Consider the following 24,612-nt stretch of genomic DNA (forward strand, 5'->3'; position numbering starts at 1 on the left):
CATGTAGGTGACAGAGTTGGTCCAGGAGACGCACTACAGCCATGCATGTAGGTGACAGTGTTGGTCCAGGAGACGCACTACAGCCATGCATGTAGGTGAGTGTTGGTCCAGGAGACGCACTACAGCCATGCATGTAGGTGACATTGTTGGTCCAGGAGACGCACTACAGCCATGCGTGTAGGTGACAGTGTTGGTCCAGGAGACGCACTACAGCCATGCATGTAGGTGACAGTGTTGGTCCAGGAGACGCACTACAGCCATGCATATAGGTGACAGTGTTGGTCCAGGAGACGCACTACAGCCATGCATGTAGGTGACAGTGTTGGTCCAGGAGACGCACTACAGCCATGCATGTAGGTGACAGTGTTGGTCCAGGAGACGCACTACAGCCATGCATGTAGGTGACAGTGTTGGTCCAGGAGACGCACTACAGCCATGCATGTAGGTGACAGTGTTGGTCCAGGAGACGCACTACAGCCATGCATGTAGGTGACAGTGTTGGTCCAGAAGACGCACTACAGCCATGCATGTAGGTGACAGTGTTGGTCCAGGAGACGCACTACAGCCATGCATGTAGGTGACAGTGTTGGTCCAGGAGACGCACTACAGCCATGCATATAGGTGACAGTGTTGGTCCAGGAGACGCACTACAGCCATGCGTGTAGGTGACAGTGTTGGTCCAGGAGACGCACTACAGCCATGCATGTAGGTGACAGTGTTGGTCCAGGAGACGCACTACAGCCATGCATGTAGGTGACAGTGTTGGTCCAGGAGACGCACTACAGCCATGCATGTAGGTGACAGTGTTGGTCCAGGAGACGCACTACAGCCATGCATGTAGGTGACAGTGTTGGCCCGGGAGACGCACTACAGCCATGCATGTAGGTGACAGTGTTGGTCCAGGAGACGCACTACAGCCATGCATGTAGGTGACAGTGTTGGTCCAGGAGACGCACTACAGCCATGCATGTAGGTGACAGTGTTGGTCCAGGAGACGCACTACAGCCATGCATGTAGGTGACAGTGTTGGCCCGGGAGACGCACCACTCACAGTAATGGTACTGCAAGAGGCAAACACAACCTCCCACTAGAATTCCTGGCATTTTTTTTTACATACTAAGATGTTTGCTGGAATTTGATAGAATGAAAACATCGCTGTATGACCCTTACGGGTTAGGCGCTTTCCGTGAATATAATAATAATAATTATTATTATTCTAATAATAATGATAATAATAATACTAATAATAATAAGAATAAGAAAAAAGAAGAAAAATTATTAACAATTATCTAATTAATAATAATAATAATAATAATAATAGTAATAATAATAATAATAGAGCTAGCTGGATGAGTGGTTAACGCAATGGCCTGTGAATTGTACTATTCACTCGCCATGAGTTCAAACCCCACCCGTTCCGTTCTTTCTTTGCAATCGCGTTATTACGATTTCGCTTGTCATGATAGCTGCCTTAAGATGACAGGCAGGATAGCGCTATCGTATAGCGTGCGTTGAAACCACCTGTCAACAACATCCGCCTTACCGCTCCACGCACGTCCGAGTTACGTTAATACCCGAGTGACGTTTGTTACTGCACGAGTGACGTTACTCCTGCAGTAACACGTGCTGTGACTGCATCACCGGCTGGACAACTTTTCGGGACTCACTCGATGCCAAGACATGATACTTGCAGAATCGTGTTTTGTCCGACGTCATCTCAGCTTCACTAACATTTCACAGTTTGTCAGACTGACTCACTATACGTGATTTACATCTTAGAACGACAGATAGTCTGTAGTATATCTGCCTGTTAGAACGATAGCTTGTCGTGTACCTGGCTGTTAAAACGTTAATTTGTGTACCTAGCTGTTAGAACGTTAGTTGCTGCACACCTGGTTGTTAGAACGTTAGTTTGTTGCTTAACTGGTTGTCAGAATGTTAGTTTGTTGTGTAGCTAGTGTAACGTCTGTTAGAACGTTAGTTTGTGTATCTGGCTGTTAGAACGTTAAGTTTTTTGTGTACCTGGATGTTAGAACGTTAGCTTATTGTATACCTGGCTGTTAGAACGTTAGTTTGTTTTGTACATGGATGAGGAGCGAGAAACAGGTGCAAGACCTGGGGTAGCAGCTGTACTGGAAGACGTTTCGCCAATCAGTGGCTTTATCACTTCAGTAACAGAAGTACGTGAAGACTGTTAGCATATCATCTCTGCCTTGAGTCGACGAGACAGACGTCTTCAAACAAAGGTATCCAGGTGTTTCTCACACGTCATTTTACACTCCTTCTAGGTACTGTAACATTATTGTAAAGGTATCCACGGACTTTGCGTCAACCCTATCTTTTATTTTTTATCATTTAGAATCAGTATTATATATTATTTATATTATATATTATATTACTGTATTATGTAGGTATCAGGTTTGTCAGGAATTAGGACAAGTGCTTCCTGACCTACAGTTGGAGCTTTTGGTCATCTGACCGAGGCCTTCCGCTGGCTTACCGGTCCATCACTTTAGAAATTATGCATATACCTGGAGTATACCAGGAGAGGATTTCGGGGGTCAACCCCCCCACGGCCCGGTCTGTGACTTATAACCATTTTCTATATTATTATATTATTTTGTATGGTTTATATCATGCACTAAGATCACAATAAACAGGTGACATCACAATATGCAGAACAACCACTGTGAAAATCAGTGAATTTTCAAGCGCTTTTGCAATTTCTCACATTTTCAAGGAGTCGCGAAAGCGCTTGGAAGTTCACTATTTTTCCACAGTGGTTGTTTTGTATATTGTATTATACTATGTTATTTATATGATAATAGTATTATACTATTTTAAGAGTTAATTTTAATTGTTGCATGAGGTATAAGGTCAAATGTGCAGTATTTTCAAAAAAAAATTTTTGTGGGACAACAAAAGTCCCCACTAATTTTTTTTAATTTATGTTTTATTTCCCGTAGGCGGCATGGGCAGCCCATACGGGACTGGGGAGGTGGGCGAGGTGCTGGGGGAGGACGAGTACGTGTGTACTCTTCCCACGGAGGTGAGGAAGATCGCTTCCAGAGACCTGGCTGAGGATGACGCCACTCGCTCAGTCGCCCTCCAGCATATGAGGAACTTTGTCACCAGGAACCCTGCTATTACCAAGTGCAGGCTAGGTTAGTACTGTGTGTGTGTGTGTGTGTGTGTGTGTGTGTGTGTGTGTGTGTGTGTGATTGCAGGGGTCGAGTCATAGCTCCTGTGTGAGTGTACTCACCTAGTTCTACTCACCTAGCTGCGGCTGCAGGGGCCGAGTCACAGCTCCTGGCTCCGCCTCTTCACTGGCCGCTACTAGGTCACTCTTCCTGCTCCATGAGCTTTATCATACCTCTTCTTAAAGCTATGTATATATTCTGCCTCCACTACATCACTTCCCAGACTATTCCCCTTCCTGACAACTCTGTGACTGAAGAAATACTTAATAACATTTCTGTAATTCATCTGAGTCTTCAACTTCCAACTGTGACACCCTTGCTGTGTCCCATCTCTGGAACATCCTGTCTCTATTCACTTTGTCAGTTCCTCTCAGTATTTTGTATGTCGTTATCATATCCCCCTAACTCTCCTGTCCTTCAGTGTCGTCATGCCGATTTCCCTTAACCTCTCTTCATAGGACATTCAACTTAGCTCAGGGACCAATTTTGTTGTAGACCTTTGCACTTTCTCTTTCTTTACATGCTTGGCTAGGTGTGGGTTCCAAACTGGTGCTGCATACTCCAATATAGGCCTAACGTACACGGTGTACAGTGTTCTGAACGATTCCTTATTGAGATGTCGAAATGCTGTTCTTAGGTTTGCTAGGCGCCCATATGCTGCAGCATTTATTTTGTTGATGTGCGCCTCAGGAGATGTGCCCGGTGTTATACTCACCCCAAGATCATTTTCCTTGAGTGAGGTTTGTAGTATCTGGCCCCCTTGACTGTACTCCGTCTGCGGTCTTCTTTGCCCTTCCCCAATCTTCATGATTTTTGCACTTGGTTGGGTTGAGCTCCAGAAGCCAGTTTCTGGACCAGGCCTGCAGCCTGTCCAAATCTCTTTGTAGTTCTTCCTGGTCCTCGTCCGAATGAATTTTTCTCATCAACTTCACATTATCTGGAAACAGGGACACTTCTGAATCTATTCCTTCAGTCATGTCGTTCACATATATCAGAAACAGTACCGGTCCTAGGACTGACCCCTGTGGAACCCCGCTCGTCACAGGCACCCACTCTGATACCTCGTCACGCACCATAACTCGCTGTAGTCTTCCCAACAGGTATTCCCTGATCCATTGCAGTGCCTTCCCTGTTGTTAATGCCTGGTCCTCTAGCTTTTACACTGATCTCTTGTGTTAAACGCCTTCTTACAGTCCAAGAAAAAGCAGTCTACCGACCCCTCTCTCTTGTATTACTACTGCCACCCTGTCATAGAATTCCAGTAGGTTTGTGACACAAACCTACTGGAGTTGTTAAGCTCATTCATTTTTAGGTGTTCCACCACTCCTGATAATCTTCTCCTTGACTTTGCATACTATACATGTCAGTGACACTGGTCTACAGTTTAATGCTTCGTGTCTGTCTCCTTTTTTTAGAAATTGGGACTACCTTTGCTGTCTTACATACTTCAAGTAGTCGCCCTGTTTCGATAGATGTGTTGAAGACTGTTGTTAGTGGTACACACAGCACCTCTGCTCCTTCTCTCAGGACCCATGGAGAGATGACCGGCCCCATCGCCTTTGAGGTACCTAGCTCGCTCAGCAGCCTCTTCACTTCTTCCTCGGTTGTATGTATTGTGTACAACACTTGATGGTGTACCCCACCTCTCCGTTTTTCTGGAGTCCCTTCTGTCTACTCAGTGAGGACTTCTTTGAATCTCATGTTGAGCTTCTCACATACTTCGCGGCCATTTCTTGTGATCTCCCCTCCTTCCTTCCTCAGCCTGATTACCTGGTCCTTGTTTTCCTCCTGATGTGGCTGTATAACAGCTTTGGGTCAGATTCGGCTTTCACTACTATGTCGTTGGGACTCCCTTCTTACCTGTGCATATTCATTTCTGGCTCTACGACTGCTTTCCTTATTCTCCTGGGTCCTTTGCCTTCTATACTTTTTTCCATTCTCTAGCACACTTGGTTTTTGCCTCTCTACACCTTTGGGTGAACCAAGGGCTCATCCTGGCTTTCTCGTTATTTCTCTTACCCCTAGGTACAAACATCTCCTCAGCTTCCTTGCATATTGTTGTCACATATTCCATCATCCAGTTTAATGACTTCCCTGACGGTTCTCTGTCCCCTCTCTTGTAGTTTGGCTTCATTCGTCCTGCCCTTCCTGCTTCCCTCTCCACTTGTAACTCTACTATGTGTGTGTGTGTCTGTGGTACATTTTCTTCACATAGCAAGAGAGACAATCATCACTGCTTCCCTCAAGTGTTACAGTAAGAATAACACATAAGAGTGTGCTATTATGACATAATTCTTCCGAGAGACAAGTGTTGCACCATGAGTCACAGGCGTTACTAAATGAGACACTGGTGTTGCAGTATAAAACACAGGTGTTGCAGTATAAAACACAGGTGTTGCAGTATAAAACACAGGTATTGCAGTACCAGAAACAGGTGCACCATAGTAAAACACACATACACACACACACGCACACACACACACACACACACACACACACACACACACACACACACACACACACACACACACACACACACACACACACACACACACACACACACACACACACACACACACACACACACACACACACACACACACACACACACACACACACACACACACACACAGACACACACACACACACATACACACACACACACATACACACACACACACACACACACACACACACACACACACACACACACACACACACACACACACACACACACACACACACACACACACACACACACACACAAGACTGGATCTTGTGTTCACCCTGAGCAGTTCAGACATTGAGGACATCACTTACGAGAGGCCCCTTGGAGCTAGCGATCACGTGGTTCTGAGTTTTGACTATATAGTAGAGTTACAAGTGGAGAAGGTAACAGGAACTGAAGGGGACAGGCCAAACTATAAAAGGGGGACTACACAGGTATGAGAAACTTCCTGCAGGAGGTTCAGTGGGACAGAGAAATGGTAGGAAAATCAGTAAACGAGATGATGGAATATGTGGCAACAAAGTGCAAGGAGGCAGAGGAAAGTTTTGTTCCCAAGGGAAACAGAAATAATAGGAAGACCAAAACGAGTCCTTGGTTTACCCGAAGGTGTAGGGAGGCAAAAACTAAGTGCAACAGAGAATGGAAAAGGTACAGGAGGCATAGGACCCAGGAAAACAAGGAGATTAGTAGAAGAGCCAGAAACGAGTATGCACAGATAAGGAGGGAGGCCCAGCGACAGTATGAAAACGACATAGCATCGAAAGTCAAATCTGACCCGAAACTGCTGTATAGCCACATTAGGAGGAAGACAACAGTCAAGGACCAGGTGATAAGGCTGAGGAAAGAAGGTGGAGAACTCACAAGAAACGATCAAGAGGTATGTGAGGAGCTCAACACGAGATTTAAGGAAGTATTTACAGTAGAGACAGGAAGGACTCTGGGGGGACAGACCAGATGGGGACACCAGCAAGGAATACACCAACAAGTGTTGGACGACATACATACAGATGAGGAGGAGGTGAAGAAACTGCTAAGGGACATCGATACCTCAAAGGCAATGGGACCGGACAACATCTCCCCATGGGTCCTTAGAGAGGGAGCAGATATGTTGTGCGTGCCACTTACCACAATCTTCAACACATCCCTGGAAACTGGGCAACTACCTGAGGTATGGAAGACGTCAAATGTAGTTCCCATTTTTAAAAAAGGAGACAGAAAATAGGCACTAAACTATAGACCTGTGTCATTGACGTGTATAGTATGCAAAATTATGGAGAAGATTATCAGGAGGAGAGTGGGGGAGCACCTGGAACGGAACAGGAGTATAAATGCCAACCAGCACGGATTCACGGAAGGCAAATCCTGTGTCACAAACCTTCTGGAGTTTTATGATAAAATAACAGAAGTAAGACACGAGAGAGAGGGGTGGGTTGATTGCATCTTCTTGGACTGCAAGACCTTTGACACAATTCCTCACAAGAGATTAGTGCAGAAGCTAGAACATCAGGCGCATATAACAGGAAGGGCACTGCAATGGATCAGAGAATACCTGACAGGGAGGCAACAACGAGTCATGGTACGTAATGATGTATCACAGTGGGCACCTGTGACGAGCGCTGTCCCACAGGGGTCGGTCCTAGGACCAGTGCTATTTTTGGTATATGTGAACGACATGACGGAAGGGTTAGACTCAGAAGTGTCCCTGTTTGCAGATGATGTGAAGTTAATGAGGAGAATTAAATCTGATGAGGACCAGGCAGGACTTCAAAGAGACCTGGACAGACTGGACACCTGGTCCAGCAAATGGCTTCTCGAATTTAATCCTGCCAAATGCAAAGTCATGAAGATAGGGGAAGGGCACAGAAGACCACAGACAGAGTATAGGCTAGGTGGCCAAAGACTGCAAACCTCACTCAAGGAGAAAGATCTTGGGGTGAGTATAACACCGAGCATGTCTCCGGAAGCACACATCAATCAGATAACTGCTGCAGCATATGGGCGCCTGGCAAACCTGAGAACAGCACTCCGATACCTTAGTAAGGAATCATTCAAGACACTGTACACCGTGTATGTCAGGCCCATACTGGAGTATGCAGCACCTGTTTGGAACCCGCACTTGATAAAGCACGTCAAGAAACTAGAGAAAGTACAAAGGTTTGCGACAAGGTTAGTTCCAGAGCTAAGGGGAATGTCCTATGAAGAAAGATTAAGGGAAATCGGCCTGACCACACTGGAGGACAGGAGGGTCAGGGGAGACATGATAACGACATATAAAATACTGCGTGGAATAGACAAGGTGGACAAAGACAGGATGTTCCAGGGAGGGGACACAGAAACAAGAGGCCACAATTGGAAGTTGAAGACACAAATGAGTCAGAGAGATAGTAGGAAGTATTTCTTCAGTCATAGAGTTGTAAGGCAGTGGAATAGCCTAGAAAATGACGTAGTGGAGGCAGGAACCATACACAGTTTTAAGACGAGGTTTGATAAAGCTCATGGAGCGGGGAGAGAGAGGGCCCAGTAGCAACCGGTGAAGAGGCGGGGCCAGGAGCTAAGACTCGACCCCTGCAACCACAAATAGGTGAGTACAAATAGGTGAGTATACACACACACACACACACACACACACACACACACACACACACACACACACACACACACACACACACACACACACACACACACACACACACACACGTACACACACACACGTGGTTGACAGGTGTACATACAAACTGCTGGTAAGAGTGTTACACAAACATGCACACACAGAGCACTTAGAAATGGGAAATCCTGTCTCACACATTTGCTTGAATGATGCAGTGATAACACAAGAGACATGGATAGGTAAACTGTATCTTCCTAGACTGCAAGAAATCATTTAACACGATACCACACACGAGACTAATCTAGAAATCAGAAGAAGAATCAGGAAGAAAATTTAGAGAGCTCCAGGGATAATGATATTCAAAAGAAAGCAAGTAGCAACAAGGAATGAGACACGGGAATGGGAGAGCCTTAAGTGTCTCTCTTTACTTACTAGGTAAATCTAATTTAAAGTATAAAAAAGAGGGGAGAAAAGTAGGTTTCAGGAAGACCTGGACAGTCTTCAAATGTGGTTCAACAAGTAGCTGCTGGAGTCCGTCACTCCAGCAGCTCCAGGTCACGTGGGTTGAGGGTGAGGAGGCACCCAACACAACATACAGTTTCACCTTAAATTTCAGGCATTCAGGGAAACCAATTAGTCGGACTCGAGTCTCGGAGGTGGAAATTAGAGTGACTGCACTCTGAAAGAGGGGCAAGAATACGGGAGTTCGGAGAGTCATTTGAAGTGTGAAGTCTGCGGACTTCTGACTAGACAGCTTTTGAGAGATAGTGAGTGTGTTTACTTCATCAGGTCACCCAGCCTTGGTGGGAGGCGGCTGGTGTGGTTCAAAAAGGCAAGTCCAACACTCCACAAAACAAACTTCAGGGACATGGGCAAAGAATTCTTCAGAATTTTATACTCGACATGTTAGGTCATTCATCAAGTACGTTGCCACAGTGTGGAGCCTCACCTGGTCTAACACAGGCAGGGCTCGAAGAGTTACAAACTGCCAGAAATGGTTTATGAGAAGAGTTTTAAAGACGTGAACCTTCGCAATCTTGGCGAAGAGAACAAAAGAAGCTGTAAGATTAATTTATAGGACAGATAGGGATAGACTGGAGATCTGCGGACAAGGGGACACAGTAGGAAGGTAAAGACCCAGTAGATTCTTAGGAGTGTTAGGAAATACCATTTTAGTCTTAGAGCGGCTGAAAAGCAGACTTGAGGTGGATGAGTAAGTGGTGGAGGCAGTTTAGTTCACAGCCTGAGGGTCAGGTATGGTAAGCTCCATACCTGACCTTCAAGCTGTCGATAAAACTAGTTCTATTACGCTGGTCCGCAAACACAACTCTGTGACAATTCTGAATCGTCAAATCGTAATAACACGATTGCAAACAAATCCCACCAGTTCCCTGATGGACAATTCTGACGGAGCAAATATTTGACGTCGAGCGATTCCAGACTTACGAGATCCAACTCCTCGGGTAAACTATCCTTGGCTCACTGAACCTGTAGTACAGTGACCTAACTCCCTGGGTAAACTATCCTAGGCTCACTAAACCTGTAGTACAGTGACCTAACTCCCTGGGTAAACTATCCTAGGCTCACTAAACCTGTAGTACAGTGACCTAACTCCCTGGGTAAACTATCCTAGGCTCACTAAACCTGTAGTACAGTGACCTAACTCCCTGGGAAAACTATCCTTGGCTCGCTAAACCTGTAGTACAATGACCTAACTCCCTGGATAAATTATCCTAGGCTCGCTATATTACGAGTTTCAAAGTTCTCAAACTACATTCTCACATAACTTTGCTACGAGCTTTGAGCAGAGCTGTGTGAGACAGTGCACGGGGGAAGGCAGCGCTAGTGGTTTATATCCTGCTAATGTGAAAGTTGCCTCCAGTGACGTCAGCACAAACAAACTCACACTCGAGACACCAAGGAAGTTATTTTCTCCCAAGGTATGTGAGCTGTCGGCTAATGGGAAGAAGGTTAAGGCAAATAAAGCCAGCAAGTGGGCAAAATTACATGTAATAAGGAGCTAGTTAATGCACAAGATGGCAGAAACGTCTAAAATATATATATATATACATATATATATATATATATATATATATATATATATATATATATATATATATATACATATATATATATATATATCTATAGATATATAGATATATATATATATAGATATATATATATATAGTGTGGTGAAAGTGTTGAATGATGATGAAAGTATTTTCTTTTTGGGGATTTTCTTTCTTTTTTGGGTCACCCTGCCTAGGTGGGAGACGGCCGACTTGTTGAAATATATATATATATATATATATATATATATATATATATATATATATATATATATATATATATATATATAGACATATATATATATATATACCTATACATATATACATATATATATATATACATATATATATATACATATACATATATTCATATATATATATATATATATATATATATATATATATATATATATATATATATATATATATATAATATATATGTATGTATGTATGTATGTATATATATATATATATATATATATATATATATATATATATATATATATATATATATATATATATATATATATATATGTATATATATATATATATATATATATATATATATATATATATATATATATATATATATATATATATTTATTATCACACTGGCCGATTCCCACCAAGGCAGGGTGGCCCGAAAAAGAAAAACTTTCACCATCATTCACTCCATCACTGTCTTGCCAGAAGGGTGCTTTACACTACAGTTTTTAAACTGCAACATTAACACCCCTCCTTCAGAGTGCAGGCACTGTACTTCCCATCTCCAGGACTCAAGTCCGGCCTGCCGGTTTCCCTGAACCCCTTCATAAATGTTACTTTGCTCACACTCCAACAGCACGTCAAGTATTAAAAACCATTCGTCTCCATTCACTCCTATCAAACACGCTCACGCACGCCTGCTGGAAGTCCAAGCCCCTCGCACACAAAACCTCCTTTACCCCCTCCCTCCAACCTTTCCTAGGCCGACCCCTACCCCGCCTTCCTTCCACTACAGACTGATACACTCTTGAAGTCATTCTGTTTCGCTCCATTCTCTCTACATGTCCGAACCACCTCAACAACCCTTCCTCAGCCCTCTGGACAACAGTTTTGGTAATCCCGCACCTCCTCCTAACTTCCAAACTACGAATTCTCTGCATTATATTCACACCACACATTACCCTCAGACATGACATCTCCACTGCCTCCAGCCTTCTCCTCGCTGCAACATTCATCACCCATGATTCACACCCATATAAGAGTGTTGGTAAAACTATACTCTCATACATTCCCCTCTTTGCCTCCAAGGACAAAGTTCTTTGTCTCCACAGACTCCTAAGTGCACCACTCACCCTTTTCCCCTCATCAATTCTATGATTCACCTCATCATTCATAGACCCATCCGCTGACACGTCCACTCCCAAATATCTGAATACATTCACTTCCTCCATACTCTCTCCCTCCAATCTGATATCCAATCTTTCATCACCTAATATTTTTGTTATCCTCATAACCTTACTCTTTCCTGTATTTACTTTTAATTTTCTTCTTTTGCACACCCTACCAAATTCATCCACCAATCGCTGCAACTTCTCTTCAGAATCTCCCAAGAGCACAGTGTCATCAGCAAAGAGCAACTGTGACAACTCCCACTTTATGTGTGATTCTTGATCTTTTAACTCCACGCCTCTTGTCAAGACCCTCGCATTTACTTCTCTTACAACCCCATCTATAAATATATTAAACAACCACGGTGACATCACACATCCTTGTCTAAGGCCTACTTTTACTGGGAAATAATTTCCCTCTTTCCTATGTACTCTAACTTGAGCTTCACTATCCTCGTAAAAACTCTTCACTGCTTTCAGTAACCTACCTCCTACACCATACACCTGCAACATCTGCCACATTGCCCCCCTATCCACCCTGTCATACGCCTTTTCCAAATCCATAAATGCCACAAAGACCTCTTTAGCCTTATCTAAATACTGTTCACTTATATGTTTCACTGTGAACACCTGGTCCACACACCCCCTACCTTTCCTAAAGCCTCCTTGTTCATCTGCTATCCTATTCTCAGTCTTACTTTTAATTCTTTCAATAATAACTCTACCATACACTTTACCAGGTATACTCAACAGACTTATCCCCCTATAATTTTTGCACTCTCTTTTGTCCCCTTTGCCTTTTTACAAAGGAACTATGCATGCTCTCTGCCAATCCCTAGGTACCTTACCCTCTTCCATACATTTATTAAATAATTGCACCAACCACTCCAAAACTATATCCCCACCTGCTTTTAACATTTCTATCTTTATCCCATCAATCCCAGCTGCCTTACCCCCTTTCATTTTACCTACTGCCTCACGAACTTACCCCACACTCACAACTGGCTCTTCCTCACTCCTACAAGATGTTATTACTCCTTGCCCTATACACGAAATCACAGCTTCCCTATCTTCATCAACATTTAACAATTCCTCAAAATATTCCCTCCATCTTCCCAATACCTCTAACTCTCCATTTAATAACTCTCCTCTCCTATTTTTAACTGACAAATCCATTTGTTCTCTAGGCTTCCTTAACTTGTTAATCTCACTCCAAAACATCTCACCCACTCTCTCATTTGCTCTCTTTTTACATTGCTTCACCACTCTCTTAACCTCTCTCTTTTTCTCCATATACTCTTCCCTCCTTGCATCACTTCTACTTTGTAAAAACTTCTCATATGTTAACTTTTTCCCCCTTACTACTCTCTTTACATCATCATTCCACCAATCGCTCCTCTTCCCTCCCGCACCCACTTTCCTGTAACCACAAACTTCTGCTGAACACTCTAACACTACATTTTTAAACCTACCCCATACCTCTTCGACCCCATTGCCTATGCTCTCATTAGCCCATCTATCCTCCAATAGCTGTTTATATCTTACCTTAACTGCCTCCTCTTTTAGTTTATAAACCTTCACCTCTCTCTTCCCTGATGCTTCTATTCTCCTTGTATCCCATTTACCTTTTACTCTCAGTGTAGCTACAACTAGAAAGTGATCTGATATATCTGTGGCCCCTCTATAAACATGTACATCCTGAAGTCTACTCAACAGTCTTTTATCTACCAATACATAATCCAACAAACTACTGTCATTTCGCCCTACATCATATCTTGTATACTTATTTATCCTCTTTTTCTTAAAATATGTATTACCTATAACTAAACCCCTTTCTATACAAAGTTCCATCAAAGGGCTCCCATTATCATTTACACCTGGCACCCCAAACTTACCTACCACACCCTCTCTAAAAGTTTCTCCTACTTCAGCATTCAGGTCCCATACCACAATTACTCTCTCACTTGGTTCAAAAGCTCCTATACATTCACTTAACATCTCCCAAAATCTCTCTCTCTCCTCTGCATTCCTCTCTTCTCCAGGTGCATACACGCTTATTATGACCCACTTCTCGCATCCAACCTTTACTTTAATCCACATAATTCTTGAATTTACACATTCATATTCTCTTTTCTCCTTCCATAACTGATCATTCAACATTACTGCTACCCCTTCCTTTGCTCTAACTCTCTCAGATACTCCAGATTTAATCCCATTTATTTCCCCCCACCGAAACTCCCCTACCCCCTTCAGCTTTGTTTCGCTTAGGGCCAGGACATCCAACTTCTTTTCATTCATAACATCAGCAATCATCTGTTTCTTGTCATCTGCACTACATCCACGCACATTCAAGCATCCCAGTTTTATAAAGTTTTTCTTCTTCTCTTTTTTAGTAAACGTCTACAGGAGAAGGGGTTACTAGCCCATTGCTCCCGGCATTTTAGTCGCCTCATACGACACGCATGGCTTACGGAGGAAAGATTCTTTTCCACTTCCCCATGGACAGTAGAAGAAATAAAGAAGAACAAGAGCTATGTAGAAAAAGGAGAAAAACCTAGATGTATGTATATATATATGCATGTGCATGTCTGTGAAGTGTGACCAAAGTGTAAGTTGGAGTAGCAAGATATCCCTGTTATCTAGCGTGTTTATGAGACAGAAAAAGAAACCAGCAATCCTACCATCATGCAAAACAGTTACAGGTTTCTGTTTCACAGTCATCTGGCAGGACGGTAGTACTTCCCTGGGTGGTTGCTGTCTACCAACCTACTACCTATATATATAATCAAAGTGTAATGAAGACTAGCAAGGAGGAAGAAAATAACTCAAGTGGAGACAAAAACAGGATGGGAAGTGCATTTCTTTTCCTTCGTCTGAGATCCTCTTCAGCGAATACAAGAGAGTGCTGATATACTGTCTATGCTCTGGGATCCTGAAGCTGGTAAGTACTTAGAAGCGCACCTGAGTGGGAAGATTTTTAACTACTTCTCGACGATTGGTAACACGTGTCGACGACTGGTAACAATTGTAGACGAGTGATAACACTTGTAGACGAGTAGTAACACTGTTAGATGAACAGGTGCGTCCCAAGTTAGAGAGGTAACTGGTTCAGTCCCTCTCACTCCCTACACAAACTTGTTTCTAACACACTTAACATTATCCACGTCCCCTGCTGAACCTCTGCTGTGATTTATTCTCCCCAGCACAGTGTTGAGATTTAATCTCTCCGGCACAGTGTTAAGAGTTATCCTCTCCAGCACAGTGTTGAGATTTATCCTCACCAGCACACTGTTGAGATTTATTCTCCCCAGCAGTGTTGAGATTTAATCTCCAGCACAGTGATGAGATTTTATCTCTTCATCACAGTGTTGAGATTTATTCTCCCCAGCAGTATTGAGATTTATTCTCCCCAGCAATGTTGAGATTTATTCTCCCCAGCAGTGTTGAAATTTATTCTCCCCAGCGCAGTATTGATGTGTATTCTCCCCAGCACAACGATGAATCTCCCCGGCTGATTGACCACTATGTTCAAAGATTGCACTAACATTTATCTCCCGCTCCTCCACCAGACGGAAACTTCCTGTTACGCTTCTTGAGGATGAAGAAGTTCCGTTTGCAGCAGTCGCAGGAGCTGCTGGTGAAGTACCTGATGATGAGGCGAGACCATCCCCAGTGGTTCACCGGCCTCGATGTGCGAGACCCACACATCGACGCCCTCATAGACACCGGCTATTTCTTCGCCCTGCCGGAGAGAGACGACTCCGGTCGAAGAGTCTTTCTCAATGTCGCCGGTGAGAAAACTGAACGAACTCTCGTCCTGAAACTCTCGGTAGGTTAAGTCAAGTAGAGTGTTGTGGACGGAGGATCGAGCCTCCGTAACCAAGAATGAGCAAGGTAATAAATAATGAGAGACAACGAGAGTATACTGTAAGATAGTTTTATTATATCTAGTCGATGACCACGTAGAGCTGCATCAAGCCTGATAATCTCCCATTATCACAGATGCTATATGACCCTTATGAGTGTTTGCACTTCTCCATGAGTATAATAATAATAATTATATCTTATTACTACAAGTACATGTACACGGTATACAGGCCATAGCTGACATCAATGACATACTACTATATAGAAAGCCACTTGTTATGCTCAGCATTTCGGGCAGATCAGGTCAGTTTTGTCCCAGGCTGCGACCCACACCAGTCGACTAACATCCAGGTACCCATTTTACTGATAGGTGAACAGGGACAGCAGGTGTCTTATGGAAACACGTTCAAATGTTTTTCCAGCCGTACAGGGAGGTTGGTCCCCAGACCTCAGTGTGTGAGTTGAGTGTGCTAGCGATCGATCCAGCGAAGACTTATCATAAGTCCCCTCAACAGGTAAGATGGATCCCACACGCTTCAACACCTCCCACCAGATACGCTCCATGCAGGTCGGCTGCGAGTCTCTCTTAGAAGACGAAGAGAACCAAGTTCGAGGCTTCACGTATATCTTCGACGAGAAGGACGTGGGGCTGGCGATCCTGACGCTGTGGTCGCCTTCAGACGTGGCCAAGGTGTTTAGCTGCTGCGAGGTGAGTGCTGATGCTGCGCTAGCTGCCTCACACGTTCATAATGTAGACAATAAAAGACCAGAAAGAAATTTACATCCTAAGTAGTATGTGTTATTGTATGTCTTTGGGGAGACTCGGGTAATTATTTGTAATGTTGAAGAATAAAGTCACAATACCGTGGCTAGAAAAATACAAGTCACAATATCGTAGCTAGAAAATAAAAGGCACAATGCCACTGCTGCAACAATTAACTAAAATTTTATTTAAAAGTCCAAAATATTATGCAGTGATGGAATGTAAATACTTTTTTAGATAAAAATTCTAATATTTTTTGTTTGTATAATTTATTATAGTAATCGATAATATTGGAAGGTGAAGAAAAATTATAGGTTGTTGTATTTATGAAAGTGTGGAAGACCTTGTGAAGACGTGGTCCGTGGCATGGCTGTGTCTTGGTAAGATAGACACTATTATTATTATTTTTTTTATTATCACACTGGCCGATTCCCACCAAGGCAGGATGGCCCGAAAAAGAAAAACTTTCACCATCATTCACTCCATCACTGTCTTGCCAGAAGGGTGCTTTACACTACAGTTTTTAAACTGCAACATTAACACCCCTCCTTCAGAGTGCAGACACTGTACTTCCCATCTCCAGGACTCAAGTCCGGCCTGCCGGTTTCCCTGAACCCCTTCATAAATGTTACTTTGCTCACACTCCAACAGCACGTCAAGTATTAAAAACCATTTGTCTCCATTCACTCCTATCAAACACGCTCACGCATGCCTGCTGGAAGTCCAAGCCCCTCGCACACAAAACCTTCTTTAACACCTCCCTCCAACCTATCCTAGGCCGACCCCTACCCCTCCTTCCTTCCACTACAGACTGATACACTCTTGAAGTCACTCTGTTTCGCTCCATTCTCTCTACATGTCCGAACCACCTCAACAACCCTTCCTCAGCCCTCTGGACAACAGTTTTGGTAATCCCGCACCTCCTCCTAACTTCCAAACTACGAATTCTCTGCATTATATTTACACCACACATTGCCCTCAGACATGACATCTCCACTGCCTCCAGCCTTCTCCTCGCTGCAACATTCATCACCCATGCTTCACACCCATATAAGAGCGTTGGTAAAACTATACTCTCATACATTCCCCTCTTTGCCTCCAAGGACAAAGTTCTTTGTCTCCACAGACTCCTAAGTGCACCACTCACCCTTTTCCCCTCATCAATTCTATGATTCACCTCATCTTTCATAGACCCATCTGCTGACACGTCCACTCCCAAATATCTGAATACATTCACCTCCTCCATACTCTCTCCCTCCAATCTGATATCCAATCTTTCATCACCTAATCTTTTTGTTATCCTCATAACCTTACACTTTTCCGTATTCACTTTTAATTTTCTTCTTTTGCACACCCTACCAAATTCATCCACCAATCTCTGCAACTTCTCTTCAGAATCTCCCAAGAGCACAGTGTCATCAGCAAAGAGCAACTGTGACAACTCCCACTTTATGTGTGATTATCTTTTAACTCCACGCCTCTTGCCAAGACCCTCGCATTTACTTCTCTTACAACCTCATCTATAAATATATTAAACAACCACGGTGACATCACACATCCTTGTCTAAGGCCTACTTTTGCTGGGAAATAATTTCCCTCTTTCCTACATACTCTAACTTGAGCCTCACTATCCTCGTAAAAACTCTTCACGGCTTTCAGTAACCTACCTCCTACACCATACACCTGCAACATCTCCCACATTGCCCCCCTATCCACCCTGTCATACGCCTTTTCCAAATCCATAAATGCCACAAAGACCTCTTTAGCCTTATCTAAATACTGTTCACTTATATGTTTCACTGTAAACACCTGGTCCACACACCCCCTACCTTTCCTAAAGCCTCCTTGTTCATCTGCTATACTATTCTCCGTCTTACTCTTAATTCTTTCAATAATAACTCTACCATACACTTTACCAGGTATACTCAACAGACTTATCCCCTTATAATTTTTGCACTCTCTTTTGTCCCCTTTGCCTTTATACAAAGGAACTATGCATGCTCTCTGCCAATCCCTAGGTACCTTACCCTCTTCCATACATTTATTAAATAATTGCACCAACCACTCCAAAACTATATCCCCACCTGCTTTTAACATTTCTATATTTATCCCATCAATCCCGGCTGTCTTACCCCCTTTCATTTTACCTACTGCCTCACGAACTTACCCCACACTCACAACTGGCTCTTCCTCACTCCTACAAGATGTTATTCCTCCTTGCCCTATACACGAAATCACAGCTTCCCTATCTTCATCAACATTTAACAATTCCTCAAAATATTCCCTCCATCTTCCCAATACCTCTAACTCTCCATTTAATAACTCTCCTCTCCTGTTTTTAACTGACAAATCCATTTGTTCTGTAGGCTTCCTTAACTTGTTAATCTCACTCCAAAACTTTTTCTTATTTTCAACAAAATTTGTTGATAACATCTCACCCACTCTCTCATTTGCTCTCTTTTTACATTGCTTCACCACTCTCTTAACCTCTCTCTTTTTCTCCATATACTCTTCCCTCCTTGCATCACTTCTACTTTGTAAAAACTTCTCATATGCTAACTTTTTCTCCCTTACTACTCTCTTTACATCATCATTCCACCAATCGCTCCTCTTCCCTCCCGCACCCACTTTCCTGTAACCACAAACTTCTGCTGAACACTCTAACACTACATTTTTAAACCTACCCCATACCTCTTCGACCCCATTTCCTATGCTCTCATTAGCCCATCTATCCTCCAATAGCTGTTTATATCTTACTCTAACTGCCTCCTCTTTTAGTTTATAAACCTTCACCTCTCTCTTCCCTGATGCTTCTATTCTCCTTGTATCCCATCTACCTTTTACTCTCAGTGTAGCTACAACTAGAAAGTGATCTGATATATCTGTGGCCCCTCTATAAACATGTACATCCTGAAGTCTACTCAACAGTCTTTTATCTATCAATACATAATCCAACAAACTACTGTCATTTCGCCCTACTTCATATCTTGTATACTTATTTATCCTCTTTTTCTTAAAATATGTATTACCTATAACTAAATCCTTTTCTATACAAAGTTCAATCAAAGGGCTCCCATTATCATTTACACCTGGCACCCCAAACTTACCTACCACACCCTCTCTAAAAGTTTCTCCTACTTTAGCATTCAGATCCCCTACCACAATTACTCTCTCACTTGGTTCAAAGGCTCCTATACATTCACTTAACATCTCCCAAAATCTCTCTCTCTCCTCTGCATTCCTCTCTTCTCCAGGTGCATACACGCTTATTATGACCCACTTTTCGCATCCAACCTTTACTTTAATCCACGTAATTCTTGAATTTACACATTCATATTATCTTTTCTCCTTCCATAACTGATCCTTCAACATTACTGCTACCCCTTCCTTTGCTCTAACTCTCTCAGATACTCCAGATTTAATCCTATTTATTTCCCCCCACCGAAACTCCCCTACCCCCTTCAGCTTTGTTTCACTTAGGGCCAGGACATCCAACTTCTTTTCATTCATAACATCAGCAATCATCTGTTTCTTGTCATCTGCACTACATCCAAGCACATTCAAGCATCCCAGTTTTATAAAGTTTTTCTTCTTCTCTTTTTTAGTAAATGTCTACAGGAGAAGGGGTTACTAGCCCATTGCTCCCGGCATTTTAGTCGCCTCATACGACACACATGGCTTACGGAGGAAAGATTCTTTTCCACTTCCCCATGGACAACAGAAGAAATAAAGAAGAACAAGAGCTATTTAGAAAAAGGAGAAAAACCTAGATGTATGTATATATATATGCATGTGCGTGTCTGTGAAGTGTGACCAAAGTGTAAGTAGGAGTAGCAAGATATCCCTGTTATCTAGCGTGTTTATGAGACAGAAAAAGAAACCAGCAATCCTACCATCATGCAAAACAGTTACAGGTTTCTGTTTCACAGTCATCTGGCAGGACGGTAGTACTTCCCTGGGTGGTTGCTGTCTACCAACTTACTACCTAATTTATTGTAAATGACTTATTGAGTTGCAGTTCTTCTATGAGGGGTGAGAGGTGTTTTGTGAGGGGGGGGGGAGTGAGAGGTGTATTGTGAGGGGGGGAGAGTTGAGCGGTGATGAGGGACTCATTCACACTGCTACTCACCTACAGAAATCCATCCCCATGAGACACAAGGAGATCCACATCGTCAACCTGCCCACCGCCCTGCACGCTATCTTCGAGTTTGCTAAGACACTCCTCTCAGACAAGATCAAAAATAGATTCCAGGTAAGATGCTGCCTCCTTAATAATAATAATAATAATAATAATAATAATAATAATAATAATAATAATAATAATAGTAAATATATAATAATAATTTATTTCAATTTATACCACTTAACACTTTTGTACAACATAATTTTGAAGGTTTTATGCTTACGTTTCTAACACAAGATATTAACTGAGTTAAGAATGTTAATTAGGTTGCAGTTTGCAAAATTATTCACTAAAAAAAATAATAGAAAAATGTAATCAGCAAATTAATTAAGGTTGAATGACAGTTTATTGTAACACAGTCGAAGTTTAATTGATACAAGAGATAACAGAACAGCTGTTATTAATAACAGGTTAGAAACAAATGAACAATAGTATTTATGGAGATAGTAAATGTTTTAACTCAGACTTGAGGTCCATTTTTTTTGTTGGCTCCTTAATTTGCAATAGGTACTGGAGTAGCAACTGCAGTAGCTACTGGAGTAGTTACTGGGGTAGTTACTGGAGTAGGTACTGGAGTAGGTACTGGGTAGCTACTGGAGTAGTTACTGGAGTAACTACTGGAGTAGTAGTACAAGGTTAATTTGATGCGTGATCATTGACTACTGAAGTGATCAGAAATGGTTTGAGTTTATATAACTAACATACCAGTGCCAATTCATCCAGATGTAGACCTTTTTGGTTCATCGTTAATTGTGGTGCTTACACTCAAGCACTCTGGGTCGGATGTTATGAAGGTTGTGTCATCAGCAAAGAGTACAGGTGTCGGAGGTTGAGTGGCCTCTAGGTCAGTAAAAAGATAAAGTAGAGAGTCCTGAATGCTACCTTTAAGGACACCTAAATTCATTTTTAGGATACTAGACGAGGTGTCATTTTTGACTACTTGATGTTCACAGTTACTGAGATATAACTGAAAATACGTGTGCGTGGGTGTGTGGATGTATGTGTCCTCTGAGTCCGTAGTGAGTAAGTTTGAGTAGGAGAGCATCCTGGTCAACGGTATCTAAGAGTTTCTCGCAGACCGGTAAAAAAAATCCGTTGTCTCTCGTGTTGAATAAACTGCTTTAACCATTTTTAATATTGCCTCTTTTCTTTTCTTTTTAAGGTCTGAATCCAAACCGACAATGAGTAAGCATATAGTGTTTGGTTAAGGATGTGCACACCTGTTAGTGGATTACTTTGTCACACATATTTGATAACACTGGTAGATTAGAAATTAGTCTTTATTATTATTATTCGCATCACTAGCTTTCTGCACGGATGTTGTGCATCTCAGAACACCTGGAAAAGTTTGTTCCTAAAGTGACTTGTTGAAGAAGCTTGCAACACAGTAGCTGCAGCTAATGCTTGCGCATCTTTTTGTAGATAATTATAGGTACTTCTGTTGTGTTACTCTCTGAATTCTTTAAAAGCAATTTTATTTTTGAACCTACGCCTCAGGAGGTGGAAAAAGTCAAGTAGAGGGAGTTAGGATAACTACCTCACAGTCACCAACTTATGCTAGGTGAGTCTGGAATATAGCTTACAAGACTAGTTCCTACTGTAGTGTAAAAGTTAGTAAGTTTGTTCACAGTATCAGTAGTTGACTTTATTATAGAGAGGGTTATTTCCTTGTTTTATAAAGGTCCTACATGCGGCTCAGACAGTTTGATTAAATTCCCGATTAAAACAAAGTGTCTCGGTGAATTTTAGTATCGTTCAAGGATCTACTGTAATTTTACAAGGGTCACCTAGATTATATTTATGAATTAGACCAGAGGTCAGCCCACGGCCCCTGGGCCACGTGAGACCTTTATTGATTTTGCATACCATTCAAGATGCGTCCAATTACGTTTTATGTTTGGATGGAAGATCAAGTGTTAAATGCCTGTATTTGCATTTCACTATATACATTTGTTTATTTGCAGATTTTAAATTTCAGTGTGGGCTGTGACCCTGGCTGACTGGTTACTTAACTGGGTTCAAAATCTTTCAACTACACAACAGTTGCGTGTAAACTGCTCACCACCAGTTTACGTGCAGGGATTAATTTAAAATCTCATCTTATATAGAGACTTTACACCTCTGGGTGTACATAAAATCGCGTAGTAACCTTTTATTCACAAAAATATGTGTTTACCTAGAATTTAGAGTCTGATTGTAATCTTAAAGTGTGAAGCACATCTTCATAAAAGAGAACAAATGTATTTAAATCGTTAGTACAAATCATAGAAATATTTTAATAAATTAGCTTTAATTAAATAAATTATCCTGATAATCACTAACATTGTCATCTATGTACAGAAACCAAATTAAGGTCGAGTTTGCAATGTAAAAATGTGTCTTTAATGGTCTTGTGATGTGAATTATGGGATGTTTACACTGCTTATTGGTCACACAGATCCACAGTGACGAGGCCAAGTTACGGAAGTCTGTCCCTGTGAGGATCCTACCCAAGGAATACGGTGGTACCATCCCTATGGCAGAGATGATCCGTGAGTACTGTTTCCATCACCACCATCCCAATCTCCATCAACTTTCAAAACCACTATAATTATCAGCATCATTGCTACTTGTGAAACAACCATTATTATGATTCACACCGCACTAAAGGAAAGTACATAACTTGGCTCGTTTTCTTTCACTTTTCAACCTTCATGAATTAAGTAGATCATAATGACCATTTCGGGATGTATGGTGACACCAGGCCCTCACAAAAGACTCTCACACCAGTCCCTCACACCAGACTCTCACACCAGTCCCTCACACCAGACTCTCACACCAGGCTCTCACACCAGACTCTCACACCAGGCTCTCACACCAGGCCCTCACACCAGACTCTCACACCAGACTCTCACACCAGGCCCTCACACCAGACTCTCACACCAGGCCCTCACACCAGACTCTCACACCAGGCTCTCACACCAGACTCTCACACCAGGCTCTCACACCAGACTCTCACACCAGTCCCTCACACCACTCTCACACCAGGCTCTCACACCAGGCCCTCACACCAGACTCTCACACCAGGCCCTCACACCAGACTCTCACACCAGACTCTCACACCAGGCCCTCACACCAGACTCTCACACCAGGCTCTCACACCAGACTCTCACACCAGTCCCTCACACCAGACTCTCACACCAGTCCTTCACAACAGACACTCACACCAGTCCCTGGAGTTTACCTGGAGAGAGTTCCGGGGGTCAACGCCCCCGCGGCCCGGTCTGTGACCAGGCCTCCTGGTGGATCAGAGCCTGATCAACCAGGCTGTTACTGCTGGCTGCACGCAAACCAACGTACGAGCCACAGCCCGGCTGATCAGGAACCGACTTTAGGTGCTTGTCCAGTGCCAGCTTGAAGACTGCCAGGGGTCTGTTGGTAATCCCCCTTATGTATGCTGGGAGGCAGTTGAACAGTCTCGGGCCCCTGACACTTATTGTATGGTCTCTTAACGTGCTAGTGACACCCCTGCTTTTCATTGGGGGATGTTGCATCGTCTGCCAAGTCTTTTGCTTTCGTAGTGAGTGATTTTCGTGTGCAAGTTCGGTACTAGTCCCTCTAGGATTTTCCAGGTGTATATAATAATGTATCTCTCCCGCCTGCGTTCCAGGGAATACAGGTTCAGGAACCTCAAGCGCTCCCAGTAATTGAGGTGTTTTATCTCCGTTATGTGCGCCGTGAAGGTTCTCTGTACATTTTCTAGGTCAGCAATTTCACCTGCCTTGAAAGGTGATGTTAGTGTGCAGCAATATTCCAGCCTAGATAGAACAAGTGACCTGAAGAGTGTCATCATGGGCTTGGCATCCCTCGTTTTGAAGGTTCTCATTATCCATCCTCTCATTTTTCTAGCAGATGCGATCGATACAATGTTATGGTCCTTGAAGGTGAGATCCTCCGACATGATCACTCCCAGGTCTTTGACGTTGGTGTTTCGCTCTATTTTGTGGCCAGAATTTGTTTTGTACTCTGATGAAGATTTAATTTCCTCGTGTTTACCATAT

At 42.8% G+C, this 24,612-nt stretch overlaps 1 protein-coding gene across 2 annotated transcripts in view; it reads left to right on the top strand.

Annotated features, from left to right (window-relative positions):
* LOC138852992 (alpha-tocopherol transfer protein-like) overlaps window positions 1–23,284 on the top strand; it is a 73,339-nt gene extending 50,055 nt beyond the window's left edge. For both annotated transcript variants that reach the window (XM_070086996.1, XM_070086995.1), the window contains 5 exons: window positions 2,967–3,164; window positions 15,329–15,550; window positions 16,142–16,335; window positions 20,525–20,641; window positions 23,010–23,284. In XM_070086996.1, the coding sequence (XP_069943097.1) occupies window positions 2,972–3,164; window positions 15,329–15,550; window positions 16,142–16,335; window positions 20,525–20,641; window positions 23,010–23,162 (879 nt within the window). In that variant the 5' untranslated portion in view covers window positions 2,967–2,971 and the 3' untranslated portion in view covers window positions 23,163–23,284. The remainder of the gene's footprint in view (window positions 1–2,966; window positions 3,165–15,328; window positions 15,551–16,141; window positions 16,336–20,524; window positions 20,642–23,009) is intronic.
* The last annotated feature ends 1,328 nt before the right edge of the window (window positions 23,285–24,612 follow it).

Source organism: Cherax quadricarinatus, chromosome 20 (genome assembly GCF_038502225.1).
Source record: "Cherax quadricarinatus isolate ZL_2023a chromosome 20, ASM3850222v1, whole genome shotgun sequence".
NCBI classification, from domain to species: domain Eukaryota; kingdom Metazoa; phylum Arthropoda; class Malacostraca; order Decapoda; family Parastacidae; genus Cherax; species Cherax quadricarinatus.